Here is a 16532-nt window from a genome sequence, read left to right as displayed (position 1 = left end):
TGTATAGTCAATGAGTTTTTTTCAGTTACAGTTGGCATACAATAATATATTTCAGTTGTACAGCATAGTGAAGATTACATATTTTTCATACATTTATTTGAATGAATTTTATGCTTTTTTTTCCCTGAGAGTTTTGTTAGACTAAAAATATTTTATTCCCAGCTGCCTCTTATTGGCCCTCATCTTCTACCACCTCATTTTTTTTTAAATTAAAATATTCTGTAAATATTCTCTGTGACTTGGAAAAAGTTTACATTATACTGTATCCATCCCAAGCCTGAATGATTCTTCTGTTATTCTGTTTAAATTTCTTTAAGATTAATGTATTTGTTTATTTGCTTTACTTATATCAGGCATAAATGTTCATATAATAGGTAAGATTTATATAATCAAAATAAGGAAACAAATATAGCTTAAGCCAGATTCACATAGGGAATATATAAGCATGGAAAATTGGAGACCATTTCTCTTAAATATTTTGCTTTTTCTTATTTCTGTTTTTTTGTCGAGTGGCAAACTTATCTAACAAATATAGGTTAAAGGACAGCTATATATTTTTCCAACTTGCAATCCGCTGTAGTTTGCAAAAATACTTTTTTGCAATCCTTGAACTTAAAGCTGTTTTACATATTTCATTTTAAAGTAATTTGAAATGTACCAGGTATCTGTAATTCATTTTTTGGATAAGAGAATATTTAATGTTGAGAAATAAGTGATAGATTTAATGTTAATACACGTAACACAAATGTGTTGATTGTAGGAAACATGGAAAGTTAGTGTAAGTTATAAAGTTGTTATTGTCAGTCAAAGCTTCAGTTTTTGGATATACTCAGTTGTAAGTTTTCCTTTTAAAATGAAATTTGATAGCTTTGTACCAAACATATTTTTCCCTGTCATAATTTGCGACCACATCATATTATGAAGGAAGTACTCCCTTAAAGTTGTATGTGTCTCCCTGCCAGTATTGTAATACACACATGCCGGGAGACAACTTCTCAGCCTTTTTCACAGCCAGAAACAGCAACCTTGTTTTAAATGAGGAAAGGATGAGAAAAAAGATTTAAATGAGAAAAAAGATTTATTTCTTTCAGAGGGAGACTTCAGTTTCCAAATGATACATCATCTTTTATCTGTGAGTAGAGAAAATATTCTTTTAAGAATTAAAAATGTGATTAGAAAGGTTAGATACTTTAATTGTCTGGGTGCTTTTTAATGAAAGTATTTATAAATTTGGTACCGTATAGTAATAACAGTGCAGGTAGGGAATTGATAGAAAATATTTAGAAAGGATGAACTGAATTTTCTTGTTTAAAAGCAGTCAGAACCTTATTGAAAACTAGAAAATGGGAAAAAAAATAAAACTAGAAAATAGTGATGTGGGAACTTAATTCCAAATGAATAATTGATATTAGTATTATAAATTATAAGAATTTTGATATATTAGGGAAGTTTTCCTTAAAATTGACATGAGTTATTAAAACTTGCTTTGCTACAAATAAAATGTCATTGTCTAGTTCTCTTTCATAAGCAAAGCAAACTACCTTGTGAGAAATCTAGAGAAAAGAACAGAATGCAGATTAAAATGGGATGAGAGAGAATAGGATCATTTTCAGTTATCTCTAGATTATAGATTTCACTGTTTTGGTTTTTGTATTCACAGATAAGTAATTTGAGGCCACAGTTGTGGACAGCTAAATATAGTCAACAGACTATTTAAAGGGAATATACTCAGAAACACTGCAATCTATCATATACGTGACTATATGATAGTTGCATCTTTAAAAGGACTTTAGGACAGGTGCACCCACACCCATGATAAGCATTCTGTTATGTGTTTTAATAAGGAGACTCCTGAAAGTTGTGATGAGGGGCTTTCTGATTTACACTAGATGAGATTAGTGTGAAGAAAAAAGTAAAAAAGATACACCAAGAGCAAGAAAACTATGATGAATAAAATATTTTTATAATATTAATGATAGCATGTTTCAATCTTGATTAGTGTCTCCATATTTTTTTGCCAGATGTCTCTGGCAAAAATATTCAAACTATTAAATCAAGAGTACTTCTGTATTTGATGTTGTAAAGTAAAATATCTCTCTATATTTCTGACAGTATTTGACTTTTGATTGACCATGGGATATTCTGGAATATTGCCGAATTGTGATGAACTTAATTTTAAGATTGGCTTTTAAAATAAAATTCATTTAAAGACAACAGACAAAATTCCAGTGCCAATAAACCTTGAGGTCAGCCTACTTCGGAGAAATTAATTATTCTTGCTAGTAAATTTATGCTCAATTGCTATAGATAGTTCCAGACTTTATTAGCCATTCTTTAAGGGACTTTTTTTCCAGAAGTGAACTTATTAGAACTATTGGTACTAAGTTTAATGTTTAAAATGTTGACACCATTTAAAAGTTTTCTGATTTGTTATGATTGCTAAAATTAGAGCTAACCTAAAATAAGATTTTAAAAATTCTTTAGAATATGGGTATCTATGTAATATTTGGTTGTTAAATATTCCTAATTCTACTGAAAAATAATTGCTATACCATTCAGCCTTTGACACAATGCCGTTCCACCTATTAAGTAATAATACGTTTTAACTTTTTTCCTCTTGCAAAGAGTTGCATCATTATGTTATGATATGTTCAGAAATGCATGCTATCATTGCGTATTTACTAGTGCAGGGTATCTGGAGTCAGATGTAGAGTTTAAATACTTTTTATCTTCACTTAATTGCTGTTGACCTTAGACGAATTACTTTTTAGGATTTTCTTGAGGACCAAGAGAGAAAGTATCTTTTTAAGCATGTGACACAGTGTAGGTTCACTAAAATCTAACTTTTGTAAGAACCAGAAGCCTCCAGAGAGATCATCTAATTTTCTTGTCTGTGAAATTAATTTGTGGATCTTAAACAGTAATTTTTTATTTTATTTTTAAAAATACGTTTAATTAAGATATAACTATTTTAAAGTATACAGTTCATGAGTATTTAGTATATTCACAAAATTGTGCAACAGTCAGCATTGTATAATTCCAGAGTACTTTTGTTAACCCAAAAAGAAAAATTATACCCATTAGAAATCACTTCATATTCTCCCCTCCCCCTAACCCCTTACAACCCTAATCCACCTTCTGTCTGTGAATTTGTTTGTTCAGGGCATTCTTATAACAGAATCATACAGTATGTGACCTTTTGTGACTGGCTTTTTTTCCACATAGCATAATGTTTTAAAGGTTTATCCACATAATGTTTTAAAGGTTTATCCACATGAAGCAGTTTTTCATTACCTTTTATGGCTGGATAATAGTCCATTGTAGGGATATACCACATTTTGTTTATTCATCTCTTGATGGAACATTGGGATTGTTTCTACCTTTTGGCTAGTATTGTTAGGAATAGTACTGTTATGAAATTTATGTATAAGTTTTTGTTTGAACACCTGTTTTTAATTCTTTTGGATATATAATTAGGAATAGAATTGCTGGGTCACATGGTAATTCTGTGTTTAACTTACTGACGAACTGCCATATCTTCCACAGTATCTGCACTGTTTTACATTCTCACCGCAATGTATGGGGGTTCCCATTTCTCTACATCTTTGCTTCTACTTGTTATTATAAGTCTTAATTTTAGCCATGCTATTTTGTACTTTTTAAGTACAAGAATAAAATAGAAAATATTAAACTGTATTATATTGCACATAAGTATTCATAAATCTCATTTCAAGTAGGTGTGTATACTGGTTTGAGAAATTTAAAAATATGTGGTTTTTTAATAGATCACCAACAGAAGTTTGAGAAATACTATCCTAGTCAAACCCACTCATTTTATTAAAAGGCCCAGAGACTTTAAGTAGGTTATCCAGTCAGGTATTCCGACTCCAAATTTGCAGCTTTTTTTTTCTCTCACCAAACCCCTTTCAGTTTCATCCAGAGAAAAATCATGAAGCGTTTGTTCTGAAGTCACTTCAATGGCTTATTTCCATTGTCTTCTCATGTTTAGAGATAAAGTGTCTCAACTGTCTTTGCTTATATACTTGTCTAGTATTTCTTTTTAATTTGTAACCCAATTTGTTAATGAGGAATCATTGCTCAGGGTCTTTCATGAGCTACTGATTGTTTTAATAAATTCATTTTGACCTAGTCTGCTAAAAACCAAAATTCAGAGTTCTAAATTTTATGTTTTTAAATTTAAAAAGTAAAAAGACAAGACTACCCTATGTAAGCAAAGACTTCCTGAATGAAAGATCTAATTTTGATTTAGCAGATAGATATACTGGAAACTGATATACTTTCCTCATACTAAATAATATTAAGTTTCTCATCTCAATATTCAATTTGACCGTAAAGTTTAGGGGAAAAAGAAATCTTAAAAAGCTTCATAAAAAAAGTCATGAGGTAGGTTGAAATCTAGAAATTTCTGAGGATAGGTTAAAAGAATTGGTATTTAAACAATGGAATGGAAGATCTTAATGCTGAGTAGCTCTCTAGACAGTCTGTTTCATGTAGGTTAAATGATAGTAATGAGTAAAAGTAAGCAGAATTCATCCAGGGTAGATGGTTATCTCCACTGCTATGAAAGAACTCTAGAGATAGAGATTCCTCAGCTTCCTTGGGTAATTTTTGTTTACCCTTACAGCCAAAAAATTCCCCCATATGGCTTCCCAGAGTTTTGGGTGTTTGAAGATGGAATTTTCAGATAGAGCAACTCTTGGTGATTGCTTTCTGTTGCCTCTTTTAGTCTTCATTCTTTGATCTTTTAGACATTCAGAAGAGGGCCAAAGGGGAGAGGGGAGAGTTGAGGGGATAGGTTGTGGACTTAGATGTATGTTTGTATTTATCTGATTAATTGTATCTCAAAACCAAACATAAGTGATTTTTCTTACTCTAACGTAAATATGTTCTCTTTTTTAAAACAGGTAATCACAGTTTAAGTGTTATATGAAATGTTAGAGAAGGTGATGGGAACTTAAAACAATTTCTACTGGCCATCAGGTTAGAGGAAATAGATCAAACTGTAGAACAAGGAATATGAACTAGATATAAAGAACTTCCTTGAAAGGACATTGTTACAGACTAAAATTTATCACCAAAACCAGATTTGCTATGCTTGCTTTTGCCTTCTCCCCTGCAGTGTCCCCATTTCTGCCTTTCCTCCATCCTGCCTTGCTCTAGGTACCCATCTACTTCAGTACTCCCTTCTTTGTTCACTCCTGTTCTGCACCCCTGTCATTCTTTTTTGCTAGCTTTGTGATTTTTCTCTTTTTCTCTCCATGTGGTTCTTTCTTTTTGTATCTTGTGTCTCTGTATATGGGAGTGGGAAGGGAGCCTCTGGTTTTTGTATCTAGAAAGTCTCCATTCTCTATTTTGTACTCCTTATTGCTTGTCTTGTCTTCTTTCTTATTACAAAAGAGGGTACATATTTGATAGGACTGATTTAGTTGCCTCTGATTGGATTTTAAAATTTCCCTCTGGAATTACGCAGAATATTGAAGAACTTGTGGCTTTCGTTTTAAATAAGATAGAACCTAATTGCTGCATTAGACAATGAGACATTTTCTTTAAGTATGTAGAAAATTAACAGTTCTTGAATAATATCTATTTGTAAAGTGCTTTTAAAGATGTACTATATGTGAACAAGGGGTTTTTTAACCTACAACTAAATATTTTGACCTTTGAAATTAAGAATTTTTATATGAAACTAAAGTATAAATGATGTCAAAGTAAGAATCCCTGAGTTGATGTTGCCAACAGTTATTTTTATTATGACATCATACTTAAAGAAAAGACCCTTTATCAGAATTCCATTTAGAATTTCTAATAAAGAGTAAAGAACTCATTTGTCATAATCAGTTTTTTAAAATTAATGCTGTAGGTATTTGTTGCTTTGTGATCTTAAAACTTACTGGACAGAAAGAGCATCATTTTCAGTGTCCTTTAAATTAATAAACTTGCTTGTAAATACATACTAATTTCATCAAAGGGTTTATATCATTTGATATTTCATATTTTCTCTTAAATACTCATTTGTTTCAGCTGCATATAGTTTAGTCCATATCTTGTCAAGCTACATATAATTAATGAAGTTTAAAAAACTTCTGAGTGTCTAGTAACTTAATCTGTTCTGCCTATTCATTAAACATTTTTAATGGAAACATTTGAACTTGAGTGATGAGAGAACTTTGAGCAGCTTTCCAGCCTAAGAATGCTTTCTGGAAACTTTCCCAGCTAAATTGGTCATGAAAACAGATACGGAATTTATCTGAAAAGGACCATGTAAATCATAGTTAACAATCTTGCTATCCTACTTGGCCACCCAGGCTAGTGCAGCACTTTCAGAAATACTTTACATTTCTCAAAAAGATACGTAGCTCTGCATTCACAGAAATTACAGTTTGGGTTTGTTTTGCTGAACGTTTCCTAATATACCACCTACCATTACTATTGTAATGTTAGAGATGAAACAAAATATTCAGAAAATATCTAAAGAGTAAAATACTTGGAGAAGTAAAATAGGAGAAATAAAATGCAAAAAACATTATAAAAGTAGCAACAGTATTACAAAAAGTGTATGAAAGAATTAAAACATGTATTATATGTATAAATATGCATAAATACAGTTGAAAGGAAATTCTTCCTACAGATACATGGTAAAATAGCTAAAACATATTAGCTCCTTTAAATACTAGTCAGTGTGTATTACATGCTACTGTATTAGGCAAAAAGAAATCTCAGGGCAGCTTTTCCAAAACAGAAAAATGACATAACACAAGTTCTAGAACCGGCCAAAAAAGGTATCTTTTATTATTACCTAATTGTGGCAGGAAAAGCACTGCCTTAGAAGTTGAAGAGATGGATTCTTCATCCAGGTGACATTTTTGTGGATGACATCATTTTCTCCATCTGTAGAGATTTGTTCTGAATTATGTATGTCTCGGGGTTTGGTGGGGTTTGTTTGTTTGTTTGTTTGTTTTTTAATTGCGTAAAGTTACTCAAGGTTTTTATAAGGATTACATAAATAACGTATATGCATATAATAAGGAATTCTATATCACTGTTCAGTAATGGTGATAATTAATATGTAATTTGGGATAAATACATATTTGTAGTTTTTCAATAATGGTTCGTGATATTTAATTGTAAAACAGCTTAAGTGCAAGTGATTTCAGTGTAGTCTGGCAACATTGATTGACATAAGTCTGAAGATAACTCCTAAAAAAGATAATTTCAGTGAAAACAGTTTTACTAATTAAAAAATGAATGGGACTTAATAGAGATGAGTGAAGTTCTAAAAGATGATAATTAAAAACCTTAAATTGGTCTTGATGCTAACCTAAAATACTTGAACCTTAAGCCCAGTTAAATTTGTTGATATTTCTAGCATTGGCATGGTCCTTATGTTCTCAGAACTCATTATTATGTACTAGGTCATCAGCTTCTTTGGGACTCAGTTGTAGTATTCTTCTGTTTTACAGCCTTCCTATTCCTATATATCTTATTTTGATCCCTCACCTCATGAGTGAAAGCCATTTCCAGTTTGATCCTGAGATTTTTTTTTTCCCCTGGATTTTAAACTGTCGTAGATGGTCTTTATGGTTTTAGAATTCCTCAGTATGAACCCAATATTAACAAATCAACCAAATTTCATTTCCTTGGAACTTGTATTTCTTACCTCAGTTTCTATCAACATGAGAAGCCTACTTATTTCTTAGAACTTAAAAGCTATCATTCCTTTTGGACTAACCACAAAATTTTTTATTTCCTGTCTGAGCAGTGTCTCAACTGTTGAGTGATCTCATGAATAAGGTCATTGATCTCAAGTTGTATCTCTCATTAAACCATTTCTGGTTTGGGTTACCCTACCTTCCTTTCTGTAGTTTTTCTTGCTGGCTTTTGACTACAGTATCTTAATTGTACTTAAAATAGTCTAAATATGAAAATTATATGCTGTGTTTATAACAGAAGCAAGAAGAGGGCAACAAAAGGAAACAGTCGTCAAGAAATAGAATAAATATTAAAGCAGACATAAAAATCCAATATAGCAATCAAGGTTATTTAATATAAAAGAATAGCTTTGAGTACCTTAGTCCCAAGTATATCAGGTCTTAAAATATTGCAGTAACCAATGTTTAATAAAGCCTTTAAGTCAGTGGTTCTTTACTATATATATAGTATAGTATAGTTCTTTATATATATATAAAGAACTTTAATTATATATATATATATATATATATATATATATATATATATATAATTAAAGAAGACATAAGAGATTCTGATTGTGTTTGATGTAGAACTCAGGACACTATATCTGTAAATTTCTTTAGTAATTCTCATAAATATCCTTGATTAAAATCTATTGTTCTTAAATAGCAAGAAAAGATAAAATTATATTCAGTAAGTTTTACGACTACAGGGATATTTATATAATCAGTATAATCCATTCATTAAGAAAAAAAAAACACTAGTATAAAAATCAGCAAAAGATGAGCAGAAAGTAGATGAAAGAAGAAATACAAATGACTATTAACAGTGTGAAAATGTATTTAACCTCACTACTAGATGAAGAAATATGTTTTTTCCCAAGCATATCACCAAAACTAAAAAGATTTATAAGCCTTAATTTGATCTGTGTTTGTAGAAACAGGCACTCAAGTTCATTGCTAGTAGGACTATGTACAAATCTGGAGGGCACTTTGGCAATATGTATCAAAGTTTTAAATGTTTTTATTATCTGATCAGTAATTTTATCCTAGGAATTATTCTAAAGAAATTGGAAAATATCAGATTGCAAAACATTGACAATGTAACCTACATGGTTAGGTCAGCATTTAAAAAAAAAGTCTGAAAGCCTATATAATATAACGAAATAACAGCAGTAGTTTTACCTGAAAGGTACAACTACAGATAATTATTTTTTATAATGTCAGTATTTTAGTGTCATTGTGGGTGGTTTTGGTACACAGTAGAGATTGTGCAGAAGTTTGTCTTTAAAAAAATTTAAACATCCCTGGGATTGAAGAGATGCAATAGGGAGTTGGTTACTTTCTGGACTGACTAAAGCTGCTTATTGATTTCAGTCAGTGAGGTCTGAAGCTCCTGATTTTTCTCATTGCCCTGACAACCAGGTTGAGTCCTTTTAATGAATCAGTAAAAGTTTATACAGGAATCTCATTATACACTCAGGGAAGTCTATAGTAACCATATGATTATATCTAATTACTTTAACTATTTTGTTAGGGTTTTTTTTTTTTATATATTTTTTGCTGCAGTTTAAGTTACTAAAGAGCATACATATTTCATATAAAGAAGGCTAATGCTGTTTTGATTTTGGGAGGAAAAGATAGAGAACCTCAAATAACCGAAGAACTATTAAAATCTATAAAAAATTTAACTACTGTTAAGTAGTGAAATACAAGATAAATGTACAGAAAGGCCTTATATGAAGAAAACTAACAAAAAGACTTAAACCTACAGGTTCTTTTCACATGTGACTGTGTATAAGACAGATTGTATCCACTATAAGTTTTTTCCGGATTCATTTACAGGTTTAATTTCAGTCAGAATCTCATTAAGATTTTTCTTTTTGGAAGAATAGGAAAGAGTGGGAGATACCGTGAAAAAATTATTCTGTAACTTATTTTGAACAGTCAGGACACTTTTGAAAAAGTAATGAACAAGTACTTGTCATGTGAATGTGAGCAGAGACTATACTGCTACTATGGTAAGACATTGTGATTCTGATAGACCAATGGACTCGAAACAGACCCTGATGTATATAAGAATTCGATACTATTATAGATCAGTGGAAACAGAAGGATTATTCAACAAATGGTGTTAGAACAGTTGGTTAACCACTTAGAAGAAAAGAAATGAAGTTAAAATTTCCCTTCAAATATATACCAAAATAAATTCCAAATGGATTACAGTTTATTTTGAAATAGAAGCTACAAAAAGCTTGAAGAAAGTAGGTAAATATTTCATGATCTAGAGGAAGGAGTTTATAAGCATAGAAACAGTGAAGGAAATCACACAGGGAAAGGTGGATTATCCTTAACACACAAGATTTCAAAACTTCTACAATAAAAGCTGCCACAAATACGATGAACATACAAATCATTTATAACAAATCTACCTGTTTTAGAAAATCATTTATAACAAATCTACCTGTTTGGGGGGGGGCAAGAGAGAAACAACCAATGGTTCTTAACCATTTTGGGTATCTCCCAGAAAATACATGTGCTGCTTGTGCACACTAACAGGCATGCACACACATACACATGCACACACATACACATGCCATAACTTTCTATATAATTTTATGAGATTCATGTGTTCATTTAAAAAATGGTAATGTCGAATATTGATGAAAATATAGCTAATGGGATGTAAATTAGTAAAACTGCTCTGGAAAGCTGTGTGACTTTTAAAATGTCAGAATCTTATTTTTATATTCTATTTATAGGACTTATTTTAAGAAAACATCAAAATCTTAGACAAATTTTTATGCAGAAGTCATCATTATGTGCTGAAGTGCTTATTATTGCTCATAGTAGTAAACAATTGGAAGCAACCTGAAAGCTCCCCTTTAACAGTTATTATAAATTATGGTTTAGCCATATAATAGAATATCATGGAGTCATTATAATGTTTTTTAAAGACTATTTGGTGATTTGGGAAAACAATTAAAATGGACTGTTAAATGAAAAATGGAAATGCTGTAAGATGTTTAAAATAAAGTTGTTTCCAGGTGATGGGACTGTTGATAATTTTAAATGTCTTTATTTCTGTATTTTTATAGTATGTAATTGTTTTATAATTAAAACACTTGGAAAATGTTATCCTATTCTGTTGTATAATTTTTAGCGTTTTACTTTAAAATCAGTAAAATGACGATGATTTGACACTCATCAAAATACAGGCAGTGTTTCATTTTTTTGAAAATGTAAATTGTTCCAGAAATTTTATTTTAAATGTTGAATTAAGACAAAATTAATTTTTGGATGCCTTTTCCTTCTCCTACTAGAAGTAGAAGACTTGTTTTCTTCACTTAAACACATCCAACATACTTTGGTAGATTCTCAGAGCCAGGAGGATATTTCACTGCTTTTACAACTTGTACAAAATAAAGATTTCCAGAATGCGTTTAAGATACACAATGCTGTCACAGTGCACATGAACAAAGCCAGTCCTCCATTTCCTCTCATCTCCAGCGCACAAGAGCTTGCTCAAGAGGTATGTGTTCTGAAGATCTCGGTTGTTAGTGATAGTAAGGCAGTATTATTGGAAAATTCTACTGTGAATATATGTCTTGTTTGAGTTAATTACTACTGATCACATAATTTATTGTTAGGAAAAAATTGCTACATACCTTTTATCCTGAAAAAAAGATATACTTATTTCAGATTGAGAATTCAGTTTCAGGAAAGAAGAGAATTTTGTATATAAAATGTGTATATTTGCATAGTAAGAGAAATATTTGTCTAAATTACTAAAGGGGAAAGTTTTTTGATGCTTTTGGTATAGTTTTATTTTAAGCATTATACATTATAAACTGAGAAATGAATACTGATGAAGTAAAATTATGTTTGATAATCAGTTATCATAAATATATAACTTCTAAGATTTGTGACTTGTAGATACAGTCATGCACAGCATGATGATGTTTCAGTCAATGACAGACCACATACGTGACTGTGATCCCATAAGTTCGTAATGGAGCTGAAAAATACCCGTCGCCTAGTGACATTGTACCGTTCTAATGCAATACATTACTCACGTTTGTGGTGATGCTGATCTAAACCTACTGCACTGCCAGTACTATAAAAGCTTACTATTGTGTTATAGTTGCTTATGATATTCAGTATAGCAACATGCTGTACAGGTTTGTAGTCTAGGGGCAGTAGGCTTTATTACATAGCCTAGCTGTATAGCCTATACCATCCAGATTTGTATATGTGCTCTCTATAATATTTGCATGACAAAATCGGCTAGTGATGCATTTCTTAGAAGGTATTGTTGTCAGGTGGTGCGTAACTGTATTTTGAAGTTTTTTCTTCTATAAACACGGTGTAGAAGCTCCAAAATAATTAAATTTTAACATGTAGTGAGAGTTCCTCTTGTTAACCTGCTGTCTTTTAAGTTCTAGTTTCTGCTGCTTGTTAATGTTCATTGTTTAATGTGTTCTGCAGATATCTTTTAAATTGAAAGTTTTAAAAGCATATAAATAAGCCATCTCCTATTTTTTAGGGTAGACATCCTGTCATTATTATATGATTTTTAAGTTATTTTGATGTTATAAAAACTAATAATTCTGGAAGCCCATCAAGTAAATCTGTCGTTAACCCAGGCACAAGACAGAATGGGCTAGAGTGAAGGGGAGGATCTCCAAAGCTACAGAACTGCACAGTAGGTTAGGAGGCACTTTTTAGATTAGTACAGAATATATTTTCTTCATTTAGATGTCAACTGTGGGCAAAGATCCCATATGTTAAGAGTGGCCAAGTCTAGTGTTGCCCACAATAGGAAACTGTGACCTAAGGACCTCTTCCTAGAAAGGAGATTTGCCATCTACTGGAGTTTAAAAAAGCTAGTTGAAACCTATTCTTTGTGCTCATCTTTTATTATTAAAATTAAATATGTAAAATAAAAATTTTTATTAAAAAGTTATCCCTATAGTTTTACTTATCACAATTTGAATGGTTTTCTGAAAATTACTTTCCTTACAGAGATTGGAATAACAGAATATCTTATTCAGAAATAGAGCATAACTTCTATTGTATAGGGTTGGGAGGAATGCATAATAAGTAATTGTAATTATCTTCCCTATCTTTAGGAGGAAGGTTTGTCCAGCTAGCTACTGGGTCTTTGTTTTGTTGAATAGAACAATGCATGGAAAAGAAAATGAGATAAGCAAGAGAGATCAAAACTGCTCCCGTTGAAGAACATGACAGAGACAACAGAAAGTGTAAAGAAAGGTTAAAAGCAGCAACGTAGCTTATGGGGTTTTAGTATTGAGAGAGGCAAAGAACTAGAAGTGGCTTGAACAATAAAAGCTTTGGGAAAGAAGTGGTTGTAAAGGACTTTAAAAATCAATTTTGAATATTAGTTTTAGGATCGTTACTATATTGATATGGTTCACAATTTTGGAAGTACCACATCAAGGAAGTTTTCTGAAGGTTTGCTTTCACATCCTTAAATATCTTCAATAATACTTGAGAATTGTATTGCTTTGGTGATGGTGAGATATGTGGGTGATAGTGACCTTAGGCCAAGACTGGTCTTAAAATGAGTGCAACATAATAAACCTAATTGGCCACCATGTTCGACTGGCCTGCAATGTGAATGACTTCCCATGGAGTTGTTCATGCACAATTGTGTGAAAGCCCAGACTTACAGTGCATAACACTTAAGAAAAATACATATACAGAGTTCATCAAAGAAGAGTGTTAAATCTGATAACAGAACTCAGAACATTGAATACAGGCATTGCCTTTATTTGACAGCTAGAAAAACCTTAGTAATCATCTAATTCAACTTTTCTGTTTTATGTTTCTGAATACTGAGGCCAGGTGAGGTTTTGTGACTGACATAAGACTAGGCTGTTCATGTGCGCATTGCCTAATGTTCTTTTTTTTGGCCTTCATAATTCCAGCTATTTTAATATTCAGTATTTAAAAGAAGAAATTACCAGTGCTTCAGTTGCATTATTTTTAAGTGGAAATTTAATTTGAGTAAGTAAAAAATTAACTCAGTGAATTTAGTGAAAGAATGTCTTAAAACAGTGAGAAGTGTTCTTTGTTTTATAATTTAAAATATCAGTTAAATACGAACTATATAATAGGTAATGAATCCTATGAAAAAACACTAAATTTTGAGATCCAGATTAAATCTTTGACAGTGTAGGATATTTATTAATAAACAAAACTTTTTTTGGTCATTAAAGTGATTTTTATCAAGAAAAGATTAAGAACTTGGGTTTCACTGAATGAACTTTTGCTTATCCAGTAAAAATGCAAGCCAACAGACTAGGCAATGGTATTTGATTATATGATTTTGAGATAATGAGGTCTATATGTGGGCATGTGTGTGTAGTCGATACGACAAAAACTTACTTCCAAAAGAACTCTCACAAATTACTAAGAAAAAGACTACTCAGTTTTTAAAGAATGGGCAAAGGAATTTAACAGATACTTGACAAAAACAGAAAATCCAGATGGCTGGTAAGTATGAAAAGATGTTTAGCATCATTAGCCAATAGAGAAATGCAAATTAAAACGAAGCGAGATACCACTGCATGGGCACCAGAATGAGACTTTAAAAAAAAAAAAAGACTGGTAATATCAAATGTTGGTGAACTTATAGCACAACTGAAACTCTCATACATTACTGCTGGAGTAGAATTTGGTACTACCACTTTTGAAAATGTTTGGCAATAACTACTAAAGCTGATGTACCATATATACTATGACCCAGCAATTCTACTTCTGGGTATGTACCTGAGAGGAATGAAAACATCCATACAGAGGCTTATGCACAAATGTTCATAGTCAGATAATAGAAACTGGAAACAACCCAAATGTCCATCAACCAGTCTATAAAAGTTGAGTTAGGCTGTCACTACGGAAGAACAATGAAATAATTACAGTCTAATGAGAAGTACTCTGATGGCAGTATGAGAAAGGTACCAAGCACAGGTTGAGATGTACCAATTCTGTGAGTGATGAGAAAAGAAGAAACAGAAGAAATCTTAATTTGGTGGGTCTTGAAGGATGATTGGGAATTTACCAAGAAGCCCCCAAAAGAGGAAAAGCCATTCCATTGTCAAAGAGTACAAAGACAGTAGTGACTGAGAAAGCCTGCACGATTCTTTAACAATGAGTAAGGGATAGGATATGGTCCTAGAAGCATCTAGATCGTGAAGGCCAGATAAGCCATATTAATCATTTTAAATTTATCTTGTGATAGATCCATGTTCGTAAATGTTTTTAAATAATTAACTAATGTGAGTAGATGAAAGGAGAAAATTCAGAAGGAAGAAAATTCAGTAGCTTTTCCTTGATGAAAATTCTTAGAAAACCAGGCACATTCTGTTAACTTGGTGAAAAATAATATCAGAAACCAATAGGGAACATTTACCTAATGTGAAACACCCTACACATTGCTTTTTAACCCTGGAATAAGACAAAGACTACAGAGTCTCACCACTAGTAGTCAGCATTTTTCCGGAGTTACTAGCTAGTGCAATAAAATAGGAAAAAGTAATTGAATACAAAGTTTTAGGGGAACAGGGAAAATATGAGTTTGTTTCTAATTTGAATAGGTCGAATTAGTTACTTTGAGAACAAAAACCCAGATTCATTTGATATTCAGCATGTTGCCTATTAAAATATAGATACAACTTGTACACAAACAAATATCCTATTCAACTATGCATATAAGAGATATTGGAAGAAATAAATTATTAACAAGGCTATCTCTAGATGGTGGATAGGAAATTTTAGATGTTTATGTGTGTCTCAAATTTAATACAAAAAATTGCTCTAAAGAAAAGTTTAAAGTAGGAAGTTTATAAGTGATTGCACAGCTATGGAAAGGTTTTAAACAAGAATTTGATATAAATAGGCTTTTAATTTGAAGTATTATTCTGATACATTGTGGAAGATGTGTGAGGTCAAGATTGGAGGCATAGAATGTGGAGGCTATTGTAATTGTCCAGATGTAAGATTTTGAATAGCAATTGAACATGAAATGAAATATTTAAATAGAAAATTAATATGACACATTGCCTCTACTTGGAGAATAAAAGTAAAGGAGACATCAGGGATGACTTCCTGCCCTCTCTTCCTTTTATTGAATTCATCAAACACTGCTGTTTGCCAGGCATTCTGCCAATAGCTGGATACAAAGCTAAATAAGATATAGCTCCATATTTAATGAGCTCAGTCTGGTAGGGATACAGTCCCATTAATAATTTTAAATCATGTGTGTTCAGACTTACAAGATGAGCATTGATATCTAGGAATATTTAGAATAAGTCAATTCAGGTAGCTGGGACAGCTAGCATAATCAGTCTTCGTGGAGAGACAGCATGGCATATGCAGGGAACAACAAGCAGTTTATGACTGGACAAAATGATTAAGGAATGACGAATGCCAGGAGATAGGGCTGGCAAAGAGGCAAGAATCAGAAGATGGTCGGGAAAAATGCTAAGGAGCTTGGGCTTGATCCTGTAAGTTGACAGCCAGAGAGAACTACAATGGTTATGTTTCTATTGAAGTATAAAATTGGAAAGGATATTTAGTTACATAGAAAAATAAGATATTTTAATAAGTATCAAACCGAAATAGTTATAAACTTCTTATAAAATAGTGTGAATAGCATGATCTCATTTGGGTCAAAATGTAAAGTAAAAGATATGTATGTAAAGATCTTCAGTAGTTTTTCAGGTATGGGCATATTTTCTTTGGTAACCAACTTTATTGAGATAACTTACACAAAATGAGTGTATTGTATAGCTCAATAAA

At 31.7% G+C, this 16532-nt stretch overlaps 1 protein-coding gene across 6 annotated transcripts in view; it reads left to right on the top strand.

The window, feature by feature from the left end:
• The window catches only part of MPP5 (membrane palmitoylated protein 5), a 74567-nt gene that overhangs the window by 27931 nt on the left and 30104 nt on the right, over window positions 1-16532 (top strand). For all 6 annotated transcript variants that reach the window (XM_011384112.2, XM_011384148.2, XM_011384166.2 and 3 more), the window contains one exon: window positions 11033-11241. In XM_011384112.2, the coding sequence (XP_011382414.1) occupies window positions 11033-11241 (209 nt within the window). The remainder of the gene's footprint in view (window positions 1-11032; window positions 11242-16532) is intronic.

Source organism: Pteropus vampyrus, unplaced genomic scaffold (assembly GCF_000151845.1).
Source record: "Pteropus vampyrus isolate Shadow unplaced genomic scaffold, Pvam_2.0 Scaffold15, whole genome shotgun sequence".
NCBI lineage: Eukaryota > Metazoa > Chordata > Mammalia > Chiroptera > Pteropodidae > Pteropus > Pteropus vampyrus.
Note: the sequence above shows the minus strand (reverse complement) of the source record. Positions and strands in the feature narration are given on the sequence as shown.